This window comes from Lissotriton vulgaris, unplaced genomic scaffold (genome assembly GCF_964263255.1).
Source record: "Lissotriton vulgaris unplaced genomic scaffold, aLisVul1.2 SCAFFOLD_2750, whole genome shotgun sequence".
NCBI lineage: Eukaryota > Metazoa > Chordata > Amphibia > Caudata > Salamandridae > Lissotriton > Lissotriton vulgaris.
This window is the reverse complement of record NW_028245180.1, coordinates 51,809-76,266: the sequence shown is the minus strand read 5'-3', so window position 1 is coordinate 76,266 and position 24,458 is coordinate 51,809. Positions and strand designations below refer to the sequence as shown.

Sequence of the window (24,458 nt, the reverse complement as noted above, 5' to 3'; positions counted from 1 at the left end):
TATGAAGTTACAACAGAAGCAATTACAATGCATGCTTTTAAAACGCAGGTTTTACATCGCAACTACCATTACATCAAATGATTTTACAACGCATGCCAATACAACACATTTTTAATAACTACCATTACAAAGCATACCTTTGCAACGCAAAATACGTTTAGTGCAACAGTAAGGTAAGTGTTGGATAGTGTAGGGGTAAAAATTACTATTCCCACTCCATCAGCTTTGTGCCATCATTCCCACAAAAGATACACAAGCCCTCAAACCTTTTTTCGCATCCTGTGCTTCCTGTTTTTACTTCCCACACATACACTCTCATTGTCTACTATTTCACAAATAATTCTCTCTTTTTCTCTTCACACAGCTCAACAGCTCACTGTAACATGTGTTCAACTATTTTCACAGTCACTGTAACTTCCTCTAGGGGTGAATATTCTTTCAACCACAGCTTTACACTTATCCTGTTACTATTGCACTTCAAAGAAAAACTCTTTCTTTACTGAGGCTTCAAATTGTCACCTAGATGGTAACATTCTTAATGATGTGATACAGTCCTTCTTCAACTCGTCTCTTCCTTGCATTCTTAGAACAAATATGGTATATTTCCAAGATTATGCTTATGGCAGCAAATAGTGCATATCCAAATTTCTAATCTAAATTTTATATTCATTCAAGTTCCTCTGCTCTTCCTTACTCAACTCCAGCAAGTTCTCTAGTGTCTTGTGGCCCTCTGCCTCAGGTAATATAGTAGTAGTGAGTATTTTTTTCTGCGCTAAGATTGGTATACAGAGTAATTCCAGTATATCATCAATGGAGGGAGCGGGGGTTTAAGTCCAGTGGCGTAAATAGGTCTAGCATGTGAGCTCCTAATAAATATCAAATAGTATCAACCAGGTATGTAGTTCCTTTTGACAGAGGAAAATCAAGAGAATATGTGACTGGTCTGTCTAGTAGCCAAAGGGTGGGACAAAAAAAGTCTGCTCCTTTTGAAATAGTGGCCCTCACACACCTGAATGAGTGTCAGGCTTCATCATGGGGCTTGCTCCTCGTCAGGCCAGTGCTGCAATGCCAGATGGGCAAAAGAGCTCTTTTTCAGAGATCTTTTATTCCAAAGCAGTGAAGTGCGGGTCTAAGGCTGCGAGGTGTAAATGAGTGTTGTCAGACTTGGCATCTTTGGCGTGATTCCCCAGAGTTTTTGCTTTTGGCCCTCCCAGTTTTGACTCTGTTTTTGCTGGTATAACGTTCTGCACGCTTTTCGCACTGCTGATCAGTGGCAAGGCGCTGGTGCCCCCGAGGTAACTTGCGTCATGATTGGATATGTGACCCACTTGTCATCCCCCAGTAACGGGCACTACGAATGCCGGGGCTTGTGAGTCCACCGCTGCTCGTGGGCCTGCTGCACGGATTGTGCCACCCACTAACATAGCCCGAAAAAGGTATAAGTGAATGAAGTTTGCTATGCCTGAACTCAGCGTCTAAAGACGTAGCCTTTAGCAAGGGTTACCTTTTGATTCTGAGTTCCTAAAGGCCACTTTTGGAAAGTGGGTATTATTTTGCTCGGTCATCCCTTGTGCATCTGCTGGAATGTGGATTGCCTGTCTGGTTTTTGGGATGACAGATGGCTGAGGAGCAGGGTGGCTCATGATAGTCTAGATAGGTCAGGAAAGGGCTCAACAGACCTGGGTTACGATGGGGGAAGAAGGAGGGAATCTCCTTGCACCTCATAGGACCTGGTCTGCCTCTGACTAAGCCGTCTCCACCTCCTGCCAGGATTTCACGCCAGAGACGGTCCAACTGGTTCTGGCCGGACACAGACACCCTCTGTCTGAAAGATCAAAGGATTTGTTTGATACAAATGCTGGGTCCCAGACCCCTGAACTTTAGAACTCATCTGGAACAGGAAGAGTGCCAAGAAGAAGTGCCAAAGAAGCTGCAAAAGGAATGACTGCTTTGCTGGGCTGACTTGCAGTGGCTGCTTCCGTCTTGGGCAGTGAAAGGCCTGGACTTTCTGCAACCGAATTGGTGAGACTTTCCAATGGCTTGCGATAGAGCTTAACCCCGGTTCACGAAGTCTCAGAAACAGCAATGACTTCTGGTTCTTCGACCCGCAGCACTGGGTACTGTGTGTTTTGTGCTGCAACCCTGAAGAACACCAACTCAAGGACGCCACTGCCAACTCCGTGTCCTGAAGGCACCGCAGAGGGCACTGCCGCAACGCCGCACCACGACCCTGGTCTCACCGACAATGCCTGCTGACGCCATCACTAAGCCGCTGTTTGCACAGCGACCTGTGGGCGCCGCACTCCGCACTGCCTTGCTTCACGCCAAAGCTTTGGCACCACAGGGGGCACTGCCGCAACACCACACCATGACCCTGGTCTCACCGACGACGCCTGTTGATGTCCCCACTGAGCCGCTGCTCGCACTGCGACCTGTGTGCACCGCACTCCGCACCACCTTGCATCATGAGGACGCCTTGGCTGGCCTGAGGCCGCCACTTGCCGCCAAAATCAACGCTGCTGCTTGCACCGTGGTTCGAGGGCATCGCTAGTAAGTTAAATAACACACCACCCTCATCCCACACTGCAGCCTTGGCCTACTGATGCCGGCAACATTGACTCCAGCTCGCCAGCCGACGACAGTGCTCCCGCAATGACAAATGCCGCTGTTAGCACCGTGACGAGCACCACCTCCATCTCGCACTGCGGCCCTGGTTTCACCAACGAGGCCATCTGGGGCCGCCACTGAGCCGCTGCTCGCACCGCGACCTGGAGGCACCGCACGCACCACTAAGCTTCACACCGCAGCACCCGACGCCTGTTGGCGCCAACGCTCCGAATCCCATCAGAAAGTGCTTCATCGCCCTGCATCTCTGAAAGGTACTGTTTGCGAGTCTTCCCGACACCGTAGTAGGCCTGCGACCCCGCGGTTAGCCAGAACTGTTCTTGGATTTGTTGTTCACGACACCGAGATAGCCCTGGATGGAGCTATCAACATTACGGAACTATTTTTTTTAAAGCATATTTTGATAAGGAAGATTTTGAAGCATAGTATTGTGAATTTTTATCATATTTGGTCTTGTCTTAAGTATATAAAAATTGGATATTTTTCTAAACTGGTGTGGTGTCCTTTTGTAGTGCATACACTGTATTAATGTTGGTTATGTGCAAATGCTTTACACACTGCCTCTAAGATAAGCCTGACTGCTCGTGCGAGGCTACCAAGGGGGTGAGCAGGAGTTACTTTAGAAGTGTAACTCCTTTATCCTGACTAGGGTGGTGGTTTCTGCCTCGCTTTGACGCAAGTCTCAGCTAGCCAGAAATCCCATTTCTAACAAGTGTGTTGATGTGCAATGTGCGTGGGGTAGTGTTAAACGTGACAGAGTAGTACTCTTAAATATTTTGTAATAAATTAGTCTGCTTGTCTAATTAAAAACAAAAGTAGCAAACCTCTGAGACAATGTTCTCTGGTTTCTTCAACAACAAGGTCAACATGTTTCTTGCCTGATCTGTCACAAAAGTGGTCAATTGGCAATTCGTCAGTACCAAAAATTAAATTGTTATCTACAGAGTGGTCAGAATACTGGTTAGTAGTAGGGGTAGACCAATCACTAATAAAACCTAAATGTGGAGTACCTTTAAAAGTACCGACCCAAGTGGGGTGGCTCTCTGGCCTCCTCAAGTAATGGTAGAGGGAACACAAACTTTTAGCATCTGTATCGATGTGGTGATTGTGCCGAACAACCTACACTCTCTCCACCACCTCAGTCCTACACCTGCACTTCAGATTACAGCTTAGGAGTAAAGGATCTCCGAAAAAGATCTCCTTTCAGGGTGCCCGTCGGGCATTGCAGTGCCGGCCCCATGAGGAGCAACCCTGATGATGAAGGAAGCATGACACCCAATCGGGTTTGTGAGGGCCCCAGTTCCAAAATGAGCAAACTTGTGTCCCACAATTTAAATTCTAGACCGTCCAGTCACATATGCTCCTGATTTTACTCTTGCAAAAGGAACTGCATACCTGGCTGATACTATTCGAGAGTTATTCCAGTGCCTGATAGGCTGACCCCAAATAGGTACAGAAAAATGCAACTTGTGCTTGTAGGTGGGGCTCCTGCCTAATGTGTGCTATAGGCAATCTCTGTATAACCAAATGGAAAAACTATCAAATCAATTGTAATCCTGCATCTCTCCTGAGCGGGATTTCAAAGATGGCACCCGCGACCGGCCACCAGGAAGAGGAGGTCAGCGTTTTACTTGACACGGCCCCAGCGCATTCAAAGGAAGGAAGTGAGACCATGCACATCAACAAGGGAGAAGAGGAGAACGCCGAGACGGAGTACGGAAAGCGAAGGTGAATTCCAGGAGCCGGAGAGGAGACATCGGAGACAGGACGGTCAAACGCAGAGGAAGAAGACGCCACAGGAGAGGAAGCACAGACACCACCGCCTAGAGGCAGCTTGCAAAGGTCTGACCAACCCAGAGAGGAGGAGGGTGGTGAGGCTCCTACTGCCACAACCCAGGAGGGCTGTGGCTTACCGCAAGTACCCTTCATTCACTATCTCAGACTTGTCTTTTGTCACTTACTGGCTCACATAGTTCATTTCCCAGGTAAAGGTGAAGGTATAGGGTTAGGAGTGGTTAAGGACTCCAATGCTGATTATTGTTTATTTTATTTCGAGGGCTACATATAGACTTCTTCTCCTGCTTTAACCTGGCAGGATGACAGAAAAGCGGAAAAGACTAAACCAGACACCAGCTCAAGCCTAGAGAGAGCACATTAAGCCTACGGACATTGACTACCCTGTCAATATAAGTAGCATTAGTCAGTAGCGGGCACCCAAGTGCATCCCACTGTGGAACTGAAGCACGACAATCACTGCACCAGGGAGAAGGAATAGTTACTAATAGAGCTGCTCTGCCTCTGGCATGGACTCTGCGCAGTCACCCTCAAAGAATGGATGGTGGTGAGGCCATCCCTTACACTTGTGCCTCACAGTATCCTCATGTTGTGACGCAAAGCCAGTTTTTTCCTGTTGCTTTCCACATGCCTCCCACCCTTTCCTTCAACTCACCTCCTTCCACTAAGCATCAACTAGTAGACTACAGAGGAGCAAGAAAAGTGTTAAAGAGTGAGGGGATTCACACCTTATCCTACGATAGTCCCCCAGCGCTCTCCTATTTTCTATTGATGAGCTAAAAGGGCAAGGGATTGGAAATATCTGTTTTGGAGAAACTTGTTTACTTTGTGTCCCTGCACTGTCCTAGCTATGTGTGAACCAGATGTCACAATTGTAATGCCAAATCTACCACAGGGTAAGCTATAGTTAGCAGTTGTAAATTAAGTAACCCTTAAATCGTATCCATGTTATAAATATCTATCACAGAGATTGTTAAAATGCAATACTTTCCTTGAAGATGTGATGCTCTTCGGAAAATGAAACTTACCACCTGTGGACTTGAGGGCAGAGCAGAGAAATCCAGCCTCTTCTGTCACCCTGTCTTCCAGTGATTTCTTCCCCAGCCCCAAGTCTCTCAGAGTTGAAAGTGAGAACCTCCTAACTTCTCTCCATGACTGACCATACTTTGCTAGCACCATTCCTGTACAATTGAAAAAAAAGCAATGGTCAATATTCGAACAGTCAGTCCTTTAAGCATCTTTCATCATGTGTTTAACTATTCCTGTTTTATAAAAAAAAAAATAAGAAAAACACTTTCAATGAGAACCTCGGGAGTTAAAGTGCAGAGACAAACTTAACTAACTCATATGCATCAGGGGAATCTGCAAGCTAATGTCATCATGGCCTAACTTTAGGTTATTGCATGCTATTATTCAATAGCTTGTGATCAGATATCGAGATGGGAAAAAGCGAAACAACTGAAAAGTGGCAGATTTTAAAAACCTTCACAAAAAACATTTAAAACAACAAACGCCTAAAAATTACTAATTTGTAAGTTTGATTTTTAAGGACAGATAAACCCCCCTATTATGAGGATTGTTCTAATAATTAAATTTTGTAAGCAGCAGTGGTCTTCCTGTCCAGCTGGCAATTGTGTTTACGTTCTTGCTTTCGTTGAGGGGAAATCCTTTTCTGAGTTTATCCATCCAGACAACATTATTTTGCCTGAGCAAACACCCCAAAGTCTGCAAAGACAGTGGTCTCTGCATAGGCTTTAATAAATTGCATATTAATATATGGAAAGCAAAATATATAATGTTTGGGAAGAGAAATAAATGTTATGAAAAATCTTTTCTGAAACTGGAACCACCATGCAGAGTTAGAAACCGTAAATAAACACCTCTATTTGGAGATGCTGATGTGATCCAACCTGTCTCTGTGCTTTCATGCCACGACGCAGGTGTCCAAAGCTACATCTCTTGGCCTAATTCACATTTTATCTTCTGAGGAAAGCCTTAAGATGGGAATGGTGGAGTCATGGATGTCATTTAGGGGTCACCAGGGGTCGCAGCTGCGACCCAAGGCTTGCCCCTTGCTATCCCTGGCACTGCCTTTGTAACCCTTGGCTGCAATATCAGTGTCTGGAACACAGGAGCGGTTCATCCTAAATGACTTCTTTTGGAGCTCCATTTTCATGGTTTTCTGACAAATGTTTATTACACAAATAGCGGCAGCGACCCGTGCAGGTAAGGGCGGTAGGGCCAGATGGGGGGAGCGGGGAGTAGGTTCGACAGATGACCACAAGGGAAAATTGAATAAACAACTCATTTTCCCTCATCGTCGTATGTCAAAATCTCCCCCCACTGCCCCACCTCTCTTACCTGCACTGGCAACGGCTGGCAAATAGTGAATACTATTATTCAGTATTAGTGTAATAAAAATAGATTTAATTGGCTGGAATATGACCCTCTATGACAGCTAAGGGAAGTAAAAAATGCTTTTAAGTGTATGTTGTATGCGTGCTTGTAGGTGAGTCGGTTTATCTGAGAGTGTGTAAATATATGCAAATGTTTAAGACTGTATGTGTGTAACTCAAAGTAAAGGTCAAATGGTATGTAATGTCACTTCTGCTACCCCAGACATTTTGGTAAATTGACACCAATGGGTGGAGGTACTTTTTATGTGGGTATGACCAACCCCTACGAACATGGTACTCTGTTACCTATTCACCCCATGCACCCTAAGAATCAATAGTTTCCTAAATTACTGAATGATACTGCTGATTCGTATGCCGTGGTAATGACAGCTGTTGCTATTTGGCTTGAAAGATTCTGATGTGCTGTCAAACATCTTGCAGTGTGTTAAATAAATGGATACAAGATATTCCATATTATATTAGTTTTGAGAGTGAGCTTAGCCACTGTTTGAACATCTTGGATAAAATGCAGTTATACTTTGGACTAACAAAAATCAGCATTTCTATTTACTTTTTATTTTTTTTATTTTGTAAGACATAGACAAATGTTTAGCAAATAAACAATGGACCTGTATGTGCTCAGTGTGACAAAATGAACACATGGCACTGGTAAGTAAAATAATAAGACCAAAAAAGTGATCACACAGAGAAAATACAGCATCAAACTATACAATGTAAACCGAGGACAGTAGTGTAAATGAAGTCCATATAACCACTTCCATGCGTCAGACAGCCCCCGGCCGTCTGATGTCACGGTGGGTGTGTGCGGAAGGACGGCCGGGGACCGTCCGAACTGGGCACGCGTGGAATTCTCCCGCACAGCAGCGGAATTCCGGCCACAGCGAAGCGGTTAAATAAATGTGCCCTCTGCTTCTAAGCTAGTTTCAACGAAGTAGCTAGCTGCTACAATGTTCACAGTGTATCAACCCATAAATAAACCAAGGACTCTTCATATGGGCAAAATCAAGCACATGCTGGAGTAAAAGTTACTTAAACATAGAGGTAATGAATACAAATGAAAACTTTCCAGTGGTGCATATGAAACTCAATGGACTTTAAGTCGATTCAAGTAGTCTGGGCTTAACCGAAAGTGTCCTATATATGCAAATGGCTCTGTTCTTGAAGAGACCCTAACACTCCAGTAGGAAGGTTAGCAGAAGGTTTCTGATTAAGCAAGACGTGGATAATGAAATCAAGGATAGTGCCTAATCAAACTGTGTTCATGGGCACTGTGGAAATATGAACTAATGTATATACTTTAAAGAAAGGAATGCCACCAAGATTAGCTAGGTCAGCCTTGTGGATCTATAAAAAATCGAAATGTGCACTCTGGCATGTGATAGCCACCTGAATTTAGCCCGGTAATGGAGGGAACGCGACTTGCAAAAGCTTGGCCAGGTATGAATAGGGGAAGGAGATTAGGGGCAGCCTAGAGCTGAAAATGGTTAATTTCCCAGAAGCAAATTAAAATTACAAGCAACTGCATTGGAGTATGGAAGCAAGAGCATCCATCAACAGTATGCGATACCATGACCATTCCCAGGTGTCCTTTCTTCATATTTTCTTTTTTTCTTTTTTCTTTCTTTTTATTACAGTTTTTAAAAAAAAGAAAACAAATGATCGAACTGCAGTTGAGGATACAAAGTAGTCGTTGACCCATACACAGGTGGAGGTCTCAGCTGTCATACAATGAGTTGAAGCAGTTCCACGCAATCTACAATCATGAAAAACAATATGAAAACCAAAGCCAACAAGGGGAAAAAAAGGAAACACAAAGGAAATATACAATATTACAAAATAAAAACTATTGAGTGTATAGGCACCATGTGGTTCAGGGAGCATGCATCACATAATTTTCTAAGTGTGTATCAAGGCAATCTTGCCACTAGAACAGTCCATACCTGGAAATCTACATATGCAATATCAAATCGTTGTTCAGCCTTTCATGTAGTATGAATAGCATGTACTCAATTTGTGGCAGCGGGCTAAATGTAGCAGCACTCATGTCCTGCAATGTGTGTTTGTAAATAGCTTTTATGTGGCCAGATATTTCGAGGCCGTGAGGTGGTGGACAGCAGTGTAGCGTATATGTCACTCATGGTGTCACAATAAGTGAGGCTTCGCATCCACGCTTGTACTGGTGGCGTTTGTGCTCTGCAGGGAAACTCCTTGCTTAGCTTTCAATAGTGCAATTGCACAATAACATCTGACACTTCTCTTCAAGTAGGGTTGTTAATGGTCAGGGAGAATAGTATGTTCTACCATGGTGGATAGGTGTCTGAACACCAATGTCCAGTATGCGTGTACCGGTGCGCAAGTCAAGGCTAAATGGAAAAAGTCTACCTCAAGGGTGCCGTATCTTACACAGGCGCTAGACATTTCAGGGTGCATCTTGGCCATCAGTACAGGGGTGACGTAAGTTCTGTGTATTTATATATGTAGCAATTTGTGTTTGTAGTTATCAGAGATGTAACATAACTGTGAGCAGCAATAACGCCATATGTCGTCAGCTATGGCCACCCCTAAGTTTTGTTCTCAGGACATGCGTGCCTTGATGCCTACCAGATGCGGCCTGTGCATGTAAAATCGATGGGGCTGTGGGGCCGAGTGGGGGGGAAGAGGGGTTTCGATGGACTATGGAGAGGGTAAATGAAATAAACAATTAATTTTTCCTCGTCGTTCTCTGTCGCTATACCCCCGACTCAGCCCGTCAGCCCCTCCGCCCCACCGCTCTTACCTGCAGGGGCCACATCTGATGCCTACCATGAGACGGAGGGAAAGTGGCAATTGGTGCATGCGAGAGATCAAGTGTGCGTTGTCCGGAGAGGTAATTACAAGTGTTAGTAATGGGAAATCATCTGGTTCGGTCAATTGATCGGGCAGTATCTTTAATAAAGAGTTGCGGAGTCTATGCAGCACAAATGTGTCCATGTATGTATTTGCAGTTCATGGAGTAATTCCTGTGGTAGAACGTGGTATAGAGTCATGAAACAGATCACTCACCTTAAAAAGTCTGTTCTTAATTAGGTTTTTCTTCATGAATATTTCTAAGGCAGGTGGTAGCGCTGGGTTACCAGCTAACAGTATATGCGTTGAATAGAGAGTTGTATAGTTCAGATATTTTCGCAATTTAGTCAGTTTGGATTTCAGTTGGGTTGCGGGGGAGACCCTGCGGCAACAGTGTCGATAGGGCATCCAGTTATATTTGTTACCTGTCGGGCTTACGGTATTGTACTCGGGTGTCTGGATGGTACCATTAATAGGTAAAGTGGATTTGGACGATCAGGTAGTACAGATAAATATCAGGTACACCAAAACCACCTCTCTCAAATGGCATGGTCAATGTGGGCCAGTTTACCCTAGGTTGATTGCCTGTCCACACTAGTCGTATTAGTAATCAGCGAAGCGTATTAAAAAAGGACATTGTTAAAGCTAAGAGAATATTTAAAAAGTTACAGAAAACTTTGAAGTACTACCATCTTAATAATTGCAATTCTGCCTGCTATTGAGAGTGGGAACCTGGTTCATTTATGGATTAATGAATCAAGTTGGTCAACTGCCGGTCAGTAATTCAGCTGAATCACTTCAGCTGTATCACAGTGTAGATATATCCCCAAATATTTGGGAGGCTCAGTGCACCAACGCTGAGGGAACTCAAGTTCACAGGGTCGGGTATCAGAGCTCAAGGGAACAATTTCGGATTTGGTCCAGGTAATGACCAGAACCGAATGTACTCCAAATTGGACCACCGCTCGCAGACGAGCGGGGAGGTTTTCCTCAGGATGGTGCACAAAAAGCATAATGTCATCTGCGCAGAATGATGTGATGAGGAGTCCTGTATGAAGTTGCAATCCTCGATTTAAATCGCGTTCTTGGATATAACGGGCCGATGGGTCCATAGCAATAATAAATAATAATGTTGATAGCAGGCATCCTTGCCTGGTGCCCGAGTCAAAACAAAACAGTTTTGAGATCAGTCCATTTAGTTTAAGTCGAGCCACAGGGGAAGAGTATAATAAGCTATCTAGGTTTAAAAAGCCAATGGAATCCCCAGCTTCTGCATAGCTGCGCTTACAAAAGGAAACTCTACGGATTCAAATGCCTTTTCCGCATCTAGCATAACTGTGAGCGCGGGTAGGGTGGGTTGCATTTGGTTTAATATCGAAAAAATTGGGTTCCATTTGGTTTCATACCGAAAAAATTGAACATGATTTAAGTGTAGTAGATCGACCCGCACAAAACCAGCTTGATAAGGGCACCGTGTAGTGTCGACAAGTAACGCTAATCTTGTTGCCAATATTTTAGCAAGGGTTTTATAATCGTGATTTAGCAACGATAGTGGTCTGTAGGATTGACATTTTTGGTGGGATTTACAAGGCGTGAGTAATAATGTGATGATTGCTCTGCGCATAGTTGGTGAGAGAACACCCGTTTGTAATGATTTGTCATAGACTTTCAAGAGGTGGGGGGCAAGTTCAGTCTGGTATGCTTTGTAGAATTTTCCAGTGATTCCATTGGAACCCAGAGCCTGGCTACTAGCTAGATCTTTTTTGGCCTGTTTAATTTTGTACACATCAGTGGGGAAGGCAAAAAAATCCTGCTGCCTATCCTCCATCCACACCATCGCTATTTACTGAAGTTATGCATCAAGTGCCTGTCCAGTAGGTGGAAACCTCGTTCGATACAAGTTGGTATAGTAGTCCAGGAAGGTTTGAGTGATATTTGGCCCTGTGGTCACTGGCCTGTCCGTACCGAAGTCTGATTGTGTGATAAATGAGGACTAGTAATGGTGTCTGAGGAGGTGAGCAAGTTTTCTGCTGGGTTACTCCCCCTCACAGTACGTTCGTGCTCTGGTATATCTACCCAAAAACTTGGCCTCCCGAGCCGCAGCATCAGTGAAGTCAGACATCAAGACTGAGCGGTCAAGCGGTCAAGCAGTAGAGTCATAGATGGGGAAGGTTGCATACGGGCATCTATGTCCTTCAGCTTTTGCTCAATGCTTGATAATTCAGTTTGAATATATTGCAAGAATCCAGCATGTTTAGAGATGCATACACCTCAAATGAATGCCTCGAAGGCATCCCAAAGCAAAAATTGAGATTTGACTGAACCTTCGTTCAGCTCAAAAAAGTCGGTTATGGCTTCTCCAAGTTTGCTATGGAACACGGAGTCCAAAAGCGCATTCGCTGCGAAGCTCCATAGCGTTGTGTGGGGAAAGATGGAAAAGCTATTTCTAACAGAACCGGTGAGTGTTCTGAAATGGTGTGAGGGAGATATTCCACTCTATGTACTTCAGTAAGTAGTTGTGGTGTTAGATACCAGTGGTCTATACAAGACCAGGCACTGTGTGGAGCTGAATAAAAGGAGTAATTACGAACTCCCGGGTGAGTGATACCCCAAGGGTCTGCTAATAGTGCGGGTCGCAGGAGTATAAAAAGATCTTTAGTGGCCTGAGGTTTAGTGATTCAACCCGGATCCAGTGGTGTCAGTGGTGAGGTCAATGTGAGATTAAAATTCCCTCCCATAAGGATTGTGTCGGAGCCGAAACGGTCCATATGCGATGAAAGTGTGGTAAAGAATTCAGGTTTGTCAATGTTGGGAGCGTAAACATTGTATGGGCTTCCATCCAATATTACCCTGGACAAGCAAAAACCAACCGTCTGGATCAGATGTAAATGATACCAAGCGAAATGGAAGTGAACGGTGCACAAGTATACATACTCCTCGTGAATACGCGCTGTAGCAAGAAAGAAAACAATGTTGGCCCCATGATGCTGTAAATTCATGTGACGGAAGAGGTGCATAGTGTATCTCCTGAAGAAACGCTATCTGAATGGACTGTCAGGTCAGACATGCCAGTACCTACCTACTCTTTTGGGGCAGGAAAGCCCTCTAACATTCCAGACAGACATTTAATATGTAGATCAGTAATAGAAGGTCCTTTCACGTTCACAGTGCCATTAATACAAGAATATTATTAAGTGTGATGTGAAACTGAAATGTAGCATGCTGCACATAGCAATATGATCCAAATAAGACAAAACAATTGTTAAAGCTATATTCAAAAATGAACATCCCACAACAACACCCCCCACCTCCTACCCCCATCGGATACTCAAAAATGCGGCTCCCGTTAAATCTCTAAGGAACTGCAGGGTATAAAGAAGGGAAGGAAAAAAGGGAGGAGGAAAGAGAGGGAGGAGTAGAGGCAATGGGAAATTTCCTGAAGAAAGAGGCAAAACACTCCGGTGGAGTCGCCACATATAGACACAATCAATGATCGAGCTTTCATCATACAGCCAAGTGAGATTTTCCAGGTCTTAACAGACCTACAAGTCTCCCAGAGTAGTGGGAGGGGAAGCACAGGACCAAAGACTCAAGTTCCGAAAGTGTCCTCAGTCTTCAGTGGTGAGACGTTGCACTGATTATTGGCGATTTTTCGTAAATTTGGCTGAAGAGTCTGGTGTATCAAAGATCTGGGATTTGTTCCTTATCTGTACCTTGAGTTTGGCAGGATATAGCCTTACAAAACGTATGTTAGCTTTTTGTGAGGAGCGTTTCACATCCGTGAATTTCCGACGGGCCTCTTGGGCCACAGGCGTAAAGTCAAGGAAAAAGAAAATGTTAGAAGCTTGGTAAGTGAGAGTGCTGCGTTCTTTGGATAGTTGCAGGGCAGTGTCCCGTTTGGCGTAATTGAGTAGTTTGGCATTGATGATATGGGGGTTGTTTCCGGCGGTGGCGGTGGACCCAGTAACCTATGAGCACAGTTCAGCAAATGTGCCCGAAAAGGCATCACGGCCAAAGAGATCAGTTAGAACAGTTTCAATGAGCTTGGTCATGGGGCCAGTGTTCGTGGATTCTGCAATATCAGAAACGCTCAGGTTATTTCTACGGTAGCGCGCCTCCAAATCCTCCGCCTCCATAGCAAGTTGTTTATTGAGGCCTTCAGATCTGTCTAATCATTTGTGGATAGAAGGATGACCGTCTTCCACATCATAAATGCGTTGCTCCACTTTGTCCAAACGAGTGTCATGCCCATCTAAGCGCCCAGTGATGTCGTCAAGGCGGATAGTCCGCATGTCAAAGCGGGTGTCAATAGACTGGAATCCCGTCCTTAGCTCTGACAAGATGGCCGCTGCTCCATCTAATGGGGTCTGATTTTGACCGGAGGCTCCGTCTACATCATCACACCATGAGGGCTTGCCCCCATCAAAGCTTAACTGTTTTTGTTTTGGGTCAGTACGGCCCATGTTTGCAACCCTAAATGGCAGGGTATGGCTGTGACTATATGTGGAATCCGGGCTTTGCTAGGGTAGGAAGGAGAGGTTCCAGCACGCAAGTCAGATGTATAATTTGGCAAAGATCGCAATTATACGGTGAATACGGTCCAGACTGTCATAGAACAGCCAGATAGCAATATTGTTGTACACAGTCCATCTGGCATACGGGTTCAATAAGGAGTATTTATCAGCACAAAGCAGTTGAGCTGCAGCAGTGAAGGAGAGAGGTGAGTTTGCCAGATCGAGAGAGCGTAATACGGTCTCTGTAGCAGTGAGGTGTGCGTCTGGTCATTATGCAGCGTCACATCGATTGTGGCTAAAAAGTCCCTCGGCACAGCTCCGTACTTAGAGTGCAGCAGGTTCAGAAAAGGCAGCCCGGATTCACTGTGGCATCAGCCACACGCGTGCACACAGCAGTGTAGTGATGGGAATCGGCACAGGCAGGCCCCGACCGGCACCCGAACCAGCGATAATGGCGTCGTCTTTGGAAATCCTGCTTGTTGCAGATTTCAGCCTCACCAGATCAAGGGCCGCAGTCGGGTCCCCGATACCATCAGTACAGCTTGCTGGCTCTGCAGGCAATCCTCGTGGTTGTAGTGGAGCCGGGGTCCCGCAGCAAGGTCGAGCGATCTGAGCCCCGCCCTGAGGCCTACCCGACTCCCCTGTCAGGGCCTCCGAGGGCCTTGCCGGGCTCAGATCTGTAGCAGGCAGATCTTCAGGTTGCGGACACCACCGAACGTCCTTGCTGGCACCAATATTATCACCGTCCCATCTGCAGTCATTTTGCAGCGTCGTTAGCCAGTTTATTGAACGGCATTAGGCGGCTGATGTTATTTATGGCACGGCGGCTCCGGAGGTTTCGAGTTAGGTGGCCATGTTGGTCCCCGGCTCGGCCACACCCCATTTCTATTTTAATTGTGAAAAAGGCGGTGTTGAGATAGCTGACAGTTCCTGGAATAGATCTTCTTCTGCTGTTCTAAGTAGGCAGTGTAAAATCTGCCATTGCCCAGTACAAGATATTAACCCTGTACTATTGGAACCATTTGAAGCATTTAGGCATTTAAGAACCAATGGTTATTAGCATACACATACCTTTTCTTATACCTTGAAGTTCATGCAGTAAACGTTTGTTATTAGATGTTTACATTTTGTAAACACTTTTTAACATTTTGAATAGTATGTATAATATCAAAATAAAAAATTAAAATACTTTGCTACTTTGATTTTTATATTGTATTCCATATCTATAGAAGATTAATAGAATGTTCCGTTAAATCATAAATTAATACAAAGTAATATTAATTATTAATTTAATATTAATTATTTTATTGCAACTAGTTGTGAATCCATTTTCACTCCAAATGGGACAAACCAATTGTCATGCAGGTGCTTTCAGAAAGGAACAGCATGTATTTCACTTACCTTTTCTGGTAAATAATAAAGGAATGCTTTTGAGAGCACGTGCATCTACGTGTGAACGTGTGTGTGGGTGTGTGTTAATGTTTCTGGGTGTTTGTGTCCGGGTATATACGTGCGAAAACTTGCCATTCTACAATAGGTTCTTTAAAATTGGTTTTCTCTACTGAATGCATGATATCATGGGTCACAAAAAGTAGGTAAAAAGCACCTCTAAAAACTCAGATGTATTTTCAACCACTGACACTGGAGTCTTCTTTTTTAAGACATTGCCATGAGAATAGAGTCAAAACCAAGTTTCCTCTAACAAACCAAGTACAGGTCTTTGAAATAACAATATGCCAGCTCACGGTTATTTGGATGACAGATGGCACCACCTTATTAAAAAGCATCCTATTCTGTTCTTCCAGAAGCAAGAGGCTATAAACATAAATATATTTTATACCATTCTAGTGAAAATAAAGGTTGCCCAATAGCATGTTATTTAAAGTAAGTGTAATCATAATCACACATTCACACATGTATCACTAAAGTGAAAAATCCTAATTCAATGTTATTATCACAATGCAGAGTAATTGATGTGAGAAAACATTGCTTGTGGTCACTCACTTACCACCCCGCCACCACCAGAGCCAACTTCCACAGATGCATGGCAAACATTGGCAACTGGATGAAGAACAACTGCCTGTAGCTGAATACAGACAAGACAGAAGTACTGATCTTTGGCAACAGTGGCAACATATGGATCGACTCCTGGTGGCCATCAGACTTAGGACACGCACCCAAGGAGGAAGAAGAGGGTGTTGGTCAAACTAGAATTCACGCTACCCTTGTAGTGGCCCAATGTAGCGATGGTACGTGCCTCACAAAAGCCATTGGGAAAAGGTAATGCAGGTAGATGGTGGAAGTTTGTACCCCTTAATCTATGATTGAGGAGAATAAAATCCAATGATTGTGTTCCATAGTGGTTGCTATTTTTTTTATTATCTTTGTTGCACATAGTAATGTTGAAAAAAGACAAAAACAGCCAACACCTTTTTCACCCAATGGCTCGTTTTTTCAAGGCTGATAATTAGAAGTGCCCACAAGCATAAGTGATACATACATCATGAGTGCATAACTAAAAAAAAAATTAACCCAAACCAGTGAATATAAACGGTATGTCCATAAAGTGATATGAAACCATGGAAGAAAAGAGATATAATGATTGGAGATTGAAGATGGGAAAAAGTGAAAAGAAAGGAAAAATTGAAAAGGTAGAAAGGAATAAAAGAAGAGAGAAACAGGACATAAAGAAAGTAAATAGGAAGAAAATAAAGAGACAAAATAAGCATTCTGATTTGTAATGAAACAGTAAACATCTGAACAGGCGTAAAGTGCAATCATCAATTAACATGCATGCATAATCACCAAGTCATATATCAAAGATCAAAGCACAATGAGTTCCATGGCTGGACAACAAATTGAGGGAGAGAAACATCCCTGTACGTATACATGTAAAAATGACAGACATATCTCGTATGTCATCATCTGAGATACAGAAGCACATCAATTACAAGTTCAAAAGTTGATTTTAATGCAAGATGCATGGCACCTTTCCCAGGGCGTAAGTACATCAATATATTGTTGGACATTAAAATATTATTATATTAAGTGGAGTAACAAATGCTTACTAGGAGTCTTTTAAGAATGTTCAGGAAAACCGTAATGCAAAGGGATGTGTGTCAGGAGCAGTAACTCAAGGTATCCCACTGAAACTACAGTGATCTGCCGTGAGAGCATCAGACGTGTCAAACATGTGGCATATAAATGCGATTCTAGTACAGATACAGCAGACGAACTATGGAATGAGGGTCATTGCGCAATCATAGGACACGAAAAAAAGGGTTGTTAAAAACATGCAGGGTCAATCGAGCGCTCATATGATCTAGGGTAAAAACCCAAAATAAACAGATCAACTGTATGTATGGGACAAATTAGGCTTAAACACCACGGTATTGAAAACGTCTAGTGAAGTACGAGAAAACGAACATATGCAAAAACGCAGAGTCAGGCGTGCGCTCATCTTGTCTGGAGTAAAAAAGCAAGGATTAATGTAATCAGTGTGTGAGGGACAAACCCAGTACGGTGTCAGGCAAAAGTAATTGGAGCCACCTGAAAGGCAAGTATTAATATGTTCAGTGTGTGAGGGACAAACCCAGGATGGTGTCAGCCAAAATTGATTAAAACCGCCTGAAACGGTGCTGATGAGTAGAACATCATACTTGTGAAATTAACTGATCAAATGAACAAAAAAGTGCATATCGCTACACATGCACAAATCCCCAGCATGTGGGAGTCATAGTGCCAATATCAGCAACACCCCCCTCCCCCATACAGCAATCTCCTGGAGAAATAAACAGACAAGACACCTTCTTTGTGGAGAAAATTGCTGCAGGTTTATTTGCATAACAAAATATGCCAACATGGTGGGTTATCTTACAGGCGATCACAGGCATCAGCTCCTAGCCGCCTGCCCTCCTGATGAGCCAAATTACACTGTGGCCATAGCCAATTGGTGTTTACCAGTTTTGAGGGAGGGGATAACCCCTCCCACTGGTGGACTGCCAGTCCACCCCATTACTCATTCCCCAGAAGGGTGCGGAGCGTTCCAGGCAACCCCCGGTTGCACAGGCCCACAACCACCTGTAGGACTAACAGGCACTGTCGCTCCTCCAGGGTCCAAAGCGAGGACCTTCCTGGGGATATTTGGCCTTTGTACCCTTGTTGTGCTCCTAAAGAGGTTACCCCATGTACCTTTCAGCCTCTGGATCGCCCGGTAATTCCGCCACAGCTCTTGGGGTGGCCACAATCGTTAAACATCCTTAACAACGCGGTCGGTACACCGCAATGCTGTTACATCGCGGTCGTTACAACGACAACGATGTAACCACGATATGCCATTACAACACAGGTCTTTACATCGACTTGCGCTAGATGGCGTGCTAACATTAAGGATAGTGTGGTTTACTATCCCAACACCTTCCCTGCTGATAAGTGGACTGGAGTTGGAATAGTAAATTACTCTTTTCTAATGTTAGCAGTAGCACGCCACCTAGCGCAAGTCGATGTAAAGACTTGCGTTGTAAAGGGATAGCGTGGTAACATCGCAGTCGTTGTAACGAATGTGATGTAACAGCACGCGTTGTAATAACACGCGTTGTAACATCATACAACCGCCACAGTCAGAACCAGGGCCCCCCACCAAGGAAGGCATTCTTTACCTACATCCTTCTGATTCCAGGGCCTCTCCCAGGTTGGGCCAAAAAAGTGCATACCCTCTCTAGCCAGGTGAACCCCATCTTTCTCAAAACACCCAGTGGACTTGCATGCCGGAAACCATGCCTGGTCAAGCCAAATCTCCTTTGCCCGGTGAATTTATGCATGGCACGGTTAACGCTCCTGCAAGAGGCTTCTCCGGACTCTCCTGACCAGGCCCTCGCCACTTTAAACGTAGGGTTGTCTCTGACCGCCATAACTCACATGCCCCCAATTGGTTGCTTGACTTACACCTGGAAATTTCATTGTTAGCAGCACTGCCCTCTAGCCCATGTAAGTCAAATCCTTGCCTCCCAGATGTATGACCAGAATGTAGGGAAAGGAGGCAACCCCCTTAGTCTGTGCCGCAGCTTCTTAACCAGCTGTTCCAGTGCATGCTTGGGAACCCCAAACAAATTCTTAGTGGCAGAAAACCTGTGCTCCATATCCTGCTTTACACCCACCGTGCCACTCTCAGGACGCACAAATGGCCAGTCACCCAGACCTTTAACCCTGGCAAAGTAAAGCAATGCAAGGTTGCTAAACCCAATTGTAGAGCACTACACACCCTTCTGCACAACTAACCCAGGTAGCCCATAAAACCACCATAACATGCCTTCGGTATACTCACAATTCACCTGTCCATATTACACTTAACCTGTCTTCCGGCCACTCCCTTGGGTGGCTTACGGTCGGATGTACCTCTTAAAACTGGGATTTCCGTGGTCACACCTGTGAGCTGCAATCCGCTGACAAGCCAGCCCGGAACGCTGTGGTTGCTGTCCCTAGCCTAACCTTGTGACTTTACCCTCGCTTACCTGGACCTGCATTGCCTGACCTATTTGAGCATCCCTACATACCTGTACAACTGAAAACTGGAAAGGGACATGCCAAGTATTCTTAGTACATTGTAGCCTCTATATACTTAACCCCTTGTTATCAGGGTGCCAGGGGGTAAGTAAGTGCTGTGGCTTTGAGGATGGAGTAACATAAGAGCAAATTTACCCGCCCCTTCTAAATATGACTGCAAATGTGTTCTGGTAGTAGTCAGCCTTGGTGCTCCAAACCCATGTTTTCAACACTCTTGCCGAAACAGCACCTATATTTGGCGTGGCAATCTAAAGCAACCCCCTGGCTGACCTGGTGGATCTAACGAATGTAGCCCATAAGCCAGCATTCACTATAGGTATACAAGTGTGTCACATAGGGACAGTGCTCTTGACTAGTGGAGCCCTGTAGTAAATCATACGCATACCTTGCCTGCTCTTAATTTTTCTATTGCCTGCAAGTCCATCACCGTCTGCAAGCGATCTATAGATGCTGAGTCACCATGCTACTGTCCCCACCCTGGCCTGAGTGGCCCCATGCCAAACTTCTGTTAAAGTAAACCAGGAAGCAGACAAGTGGATGGTGCGAATGGGAGGACATTTTGAGAAGAATCCCCCCCCCCCAGTCTGACTTGCGGACTTTGACGGATGTTGTGTAGCTGTACCGGTGCACCCACCCTGGTGCGGATTACCCAGCCCCCAGATTGGGAAATTGCTGGGACGCAGGAAAGGAAATGTAGGAGCTTTAATACACTTTATCATCCCGAGTCCTCCAACAAGTCTACCCCACACCTTGAGGACCCTGTCCCCCTCTAAGGGCAACCACTCCTACTCACCTGGTTGGGCCAGCTATGGGGCACGCAGTCTCATAAGCATAAGTTAAGCGTCCTGTAGTACCCACTGCTTATGTTGAGGGGAATCCCTGTTAACTGGCTACTTCATAACATGGCCATTGCACGCTAGCCCCACACTTCTGCCTGCGAATGTAAGAGCTGGTATTTCGGGCTGATGTCCCCTACTAGCGCAAGTCATGCCCTTAAAAAACTTCTGCCAGTGTGAAACCATGGCGCAGCCAATTGGATTTAGGAGGGGCACAATAAGACAGCTAGAATAATGGGCATGCCAACTTTTCTTAATACCTTGAAGCCTTTTAGTGCTTTACTACCCTGTTTCCCCAACAATGGGTCAGCAGCACCCCTGCTAGATGTCAGCTTCCTCCTGGCCTATCTCACTGGCTATCCGGGCGGGGAATGTTGTTGCACTGATGCCTCCTGTAACATGTCACTGGGTTACGTGGGCCACTGCTTTATTGAGTTGGACCAGACCTATGCACAACCCTTTTTGACTGCTCTACCATGGCGAACACAGGAATGGTGTTGAATCTGGTTTGAGGTACTGTTTGTAATGTGCCCCCTATTGCAGACACTGCACCCTCTATGCAGTGACAACTTACACCGCCCACCAGGCTACCTAGTTTGCTTCAATATCCCTGGAATTGCTAACCCTCTCCAGAATAAAACCTGGATAGTTTCCCTCCTAGTTGGAAGGACATGCCAACTTTACCTAAACCATACACCGTTTTAGTGCTTTAACCCCTTCCATGCTCATGACGGAACTGTTCCGTCATGAGCATAAGGTGGCCTGTGCTTATGACGGAACCGTTCCGTCATGGTTCCATAGGCCCAATGGAACGTTCAGCACCGGGGGAAAATCCGCGCAGCACAGAAGGGGTTAATACCTTGTTTCCCTAAGTCTGAGGCAGCAGCCCCTAGTAGATGTTAACTTACCCCACCTGCTTTGCTTGACTGGGTAACTGGGCAGGGGATGCTTTAACTGATGCACCTGTCACATGTCCACGGGTCGAATGTGCAACTACTTTGCTGAGTTGGCAACGACATTTGCCCAGCTCTCTTGCTTGCTAAGCTATTGGATGGTGTCACATTTGGTCTGAGTGAATGTATCTATTGTGCCCTCATTGCCGATACTGCACCCTCTATCGGAGTGAAAAGTTACATCACCCTCCAGACTTACTTACTGTAGCTTGATCCCAGGTCAATGGCCCTAGTTCGCTTTGTTATCCCCAGAATCCCACTTGCCTGTCCCACCAAGACCTCTGGCAATACCCTGCCGCAGCATTTCGAAGAGGGTTATTGTCCTGTGGTTTCAGTATTTGTCCTTTATAGAGGTTTCAGTTTGTGTGATGTGTTTATCGATGTCCTGGCAAGGCATACCTAATAGCCTGTTTGACGCTGTTGACTATCCTTCTATGGTATGTAAAGTCTCAACCATCCAGAGAGCTTAGGAATATGTGTCCCACGTACTTGCTATGTATGCCTCCTATCTCATATCAGGATTGCCTGCTCAGGTTGCTCTGTGGTGTTTGCTCCGCCAGACTCCCCAGGCTGCTTAACTACTAGCAATGTGAGCAGTAGCCTACATAGATGGGTGCATCTTCCGCCCCATATGAGCAGGTGCAACATAAATGAAGGAATCCACTGGCAGAAGCCGCGGCTAAAGTTTGTTACAATTGTTTGAGCTTGAGCCTGTCGAAAGTAACTGTTACTCCAATAACCACATCGCTGCAGCGGCTATTCCGCCGCAGTGCTAAGTGGGCGGGGCGGCCACGCGGCGGCCGCATGCTGGTGACAGAACCGCTCCGTCACCAGCCGCGGTTGGGCTGTGCTTGTGATGGAGCGGTTCCGTCATGGCCCCGCCCGCTCAATAGAACGCGCCGCGCAGGCGCGGCGGCAGGGCCATGACGGAACCGCTCCGTCATCAGCACAGCCCAACCGCAGCTGATGACGGAGCGGTTCCGTCATCAGCATCGAACGGGTTAATATTATTGTGCAAGATCCAAACCCATTGGCTCTCCATGTGTTTGTTTCCTGTCCTTGCCGCATTGTGAGGAAAGCTTGCCCAGAGGGTTGGCATAGGCTATGCTAAACATAACATGAGTGTGTTTCTGAACCCTCTCCCCGAAGGATAGCCTGGCACATAACAACAGGTGTTTATTGCTACCCCACTCAATGGTACGCATTATTGACCTCAGGAGGGAGAAACACATTAAACCGCATTGGATCCCGCACTGAATACGGCAGGAAGCTCTGCCCATATCCCTGCCCACCTGTTTGAGTCTCGAGCAGGAAAGGACCCGCGGCACGCCCAGATCCATGACCTACCAGCAGCCCGCTGTTCCCAAAGTCCTCACAGTATTCCCCCGTAAGTGCTTAATATGTACAAAATCCAGGCTTGACATTCTCAAATTGCTGCTCTAAACCGCCCTCACAATGTTAGTTCATTTCCCCGACAGGCGACCGACGTTGCATAATAAACCTTTACATTCCATTTGATTATTTGTTCTTTCCTAAGTGTATTCCTTTACTACACCCCTTAGTCCTGACATCCACGTCAAAGAGAAGCTCTGGAGTTATGACAACCCCACCTGATGTGCAACAATCCTGTCACAGAAGACATATGGGTTGTTTGTTAGCCAAACTTATTGTTCTCTGCACAAAGGAGCATTCCGCGCTGGAGTTATGTAGGGACAGCATGGTATATTTCTCCGGGAAATAGCACAGTGAAAATAAAGAGTAAGTGCCCTTGTAAGGTCTTGCCAAGCCCACAATATGTACTTTGCAAGAAGACCGCCTGTGCGGTGTAGTTAGCTCAACCAATGACAGAATGTGGTCTAGATCCCAAATTGAACTTGTACATCACCTGGTAAAATAGCTTGTAGTTTCAGGTCTATCTGCAGGTAGCCGGAGGTCATATGCTTTATTCCAGTCTATCATCATATGGGGATGGGTTGCACACCACGTATTTTCACTAGTACTCCAAAATTCATAATATTCAATTATCTGTAAAGTTTATCTTTGCGTGCACAATGGAAACGTGCTCAGCCCAAACATCACGTATTAAACTAAACAACATCCACAATGGAACACCTTGAGGTCCCAAACCAGTGGCACAGCAGAATTCCGCATTTAGCAGTCTGTTTTATCTTTCAACTTTTTTGATTCCTAATCGTTTTTTCCTCCTTTTTCATTACTCTTTTTCATCCTTTGTTTGTCCAAGTAAACAAGTACACTGTTGCAATCCACATGTAAAGAAAAAGCAATTTCCCAAGTTTCTTGTGTTAAAGATGGGCCTTCCGAACCTCCTTCAAAAACACGTACTAGAGCCAGGTTCATAAAAAGCAGTTTATTGACACCCAATGCATTTCAAGCCTGTCTGGCTCTTCGTCAGGGGTAACTGAAAATTACAATATGCATATGTATTAGTATAACAAACAAACAATGAAAGGAAGGATTTTGCACCGACACAGTGGAGTTAGTGGGATGATTTGAAGGAGTGTGACTGACGTGGAAATATGAAAAGTACACACTGAAAGGGTGTCACATAAAAAGAATTTTTTAGCTGGAAAGTGAAATTAATGTTAACAATTGAGTAGATGCGTATAGGAGTAAGGGATTACGTGAGCATTTTTAAATAACACATTGTGTACAGGATGTTATACTAATACATATGCATATTGTAATTTTCTTTACATGTGGATTGCAACAGTGTACTTGTTTACTTGGACAAACAAAGGATGAAAAAGAGTAATGAAAAAGGAGGAAAAAACGATTAGGAATCAAAAAAGTTGAAAGATAAAACAGACTGCTAAATGCGGAATTCTGCTGTGCCACTGGTTTGGGACCTCAAGGTGTTCCATTGTGGATGTTATTCCAGTCTATGCCATTTAAGACATATCTATGCTATAA

General features: G+C 45.0%; 1 protein-coding gene across 1 annotated transcript in view; it reads right to left on the bottom strand.

Annotated features, from left to right (window-relative positions):
- LOC147666505 (cytochrome P450 2D6-like) overlaps positions 1-24,458 on the bottom strand; it is a 307,017-nt gene that overhangs the window by 233,161 nt on the left and 49,398 nt on the right. Inside the window, exon 4 of the mRNA XM_086949032.1 lies at positions 5,448-5,600. Within this exon, the coding sequence (XP_086805158.1) occupies positions 5,448-5,600 (153 nt within the window). The remainder of the gene's footprint in view (positions 1-5,447; positions 5,601-24,458) is intronic.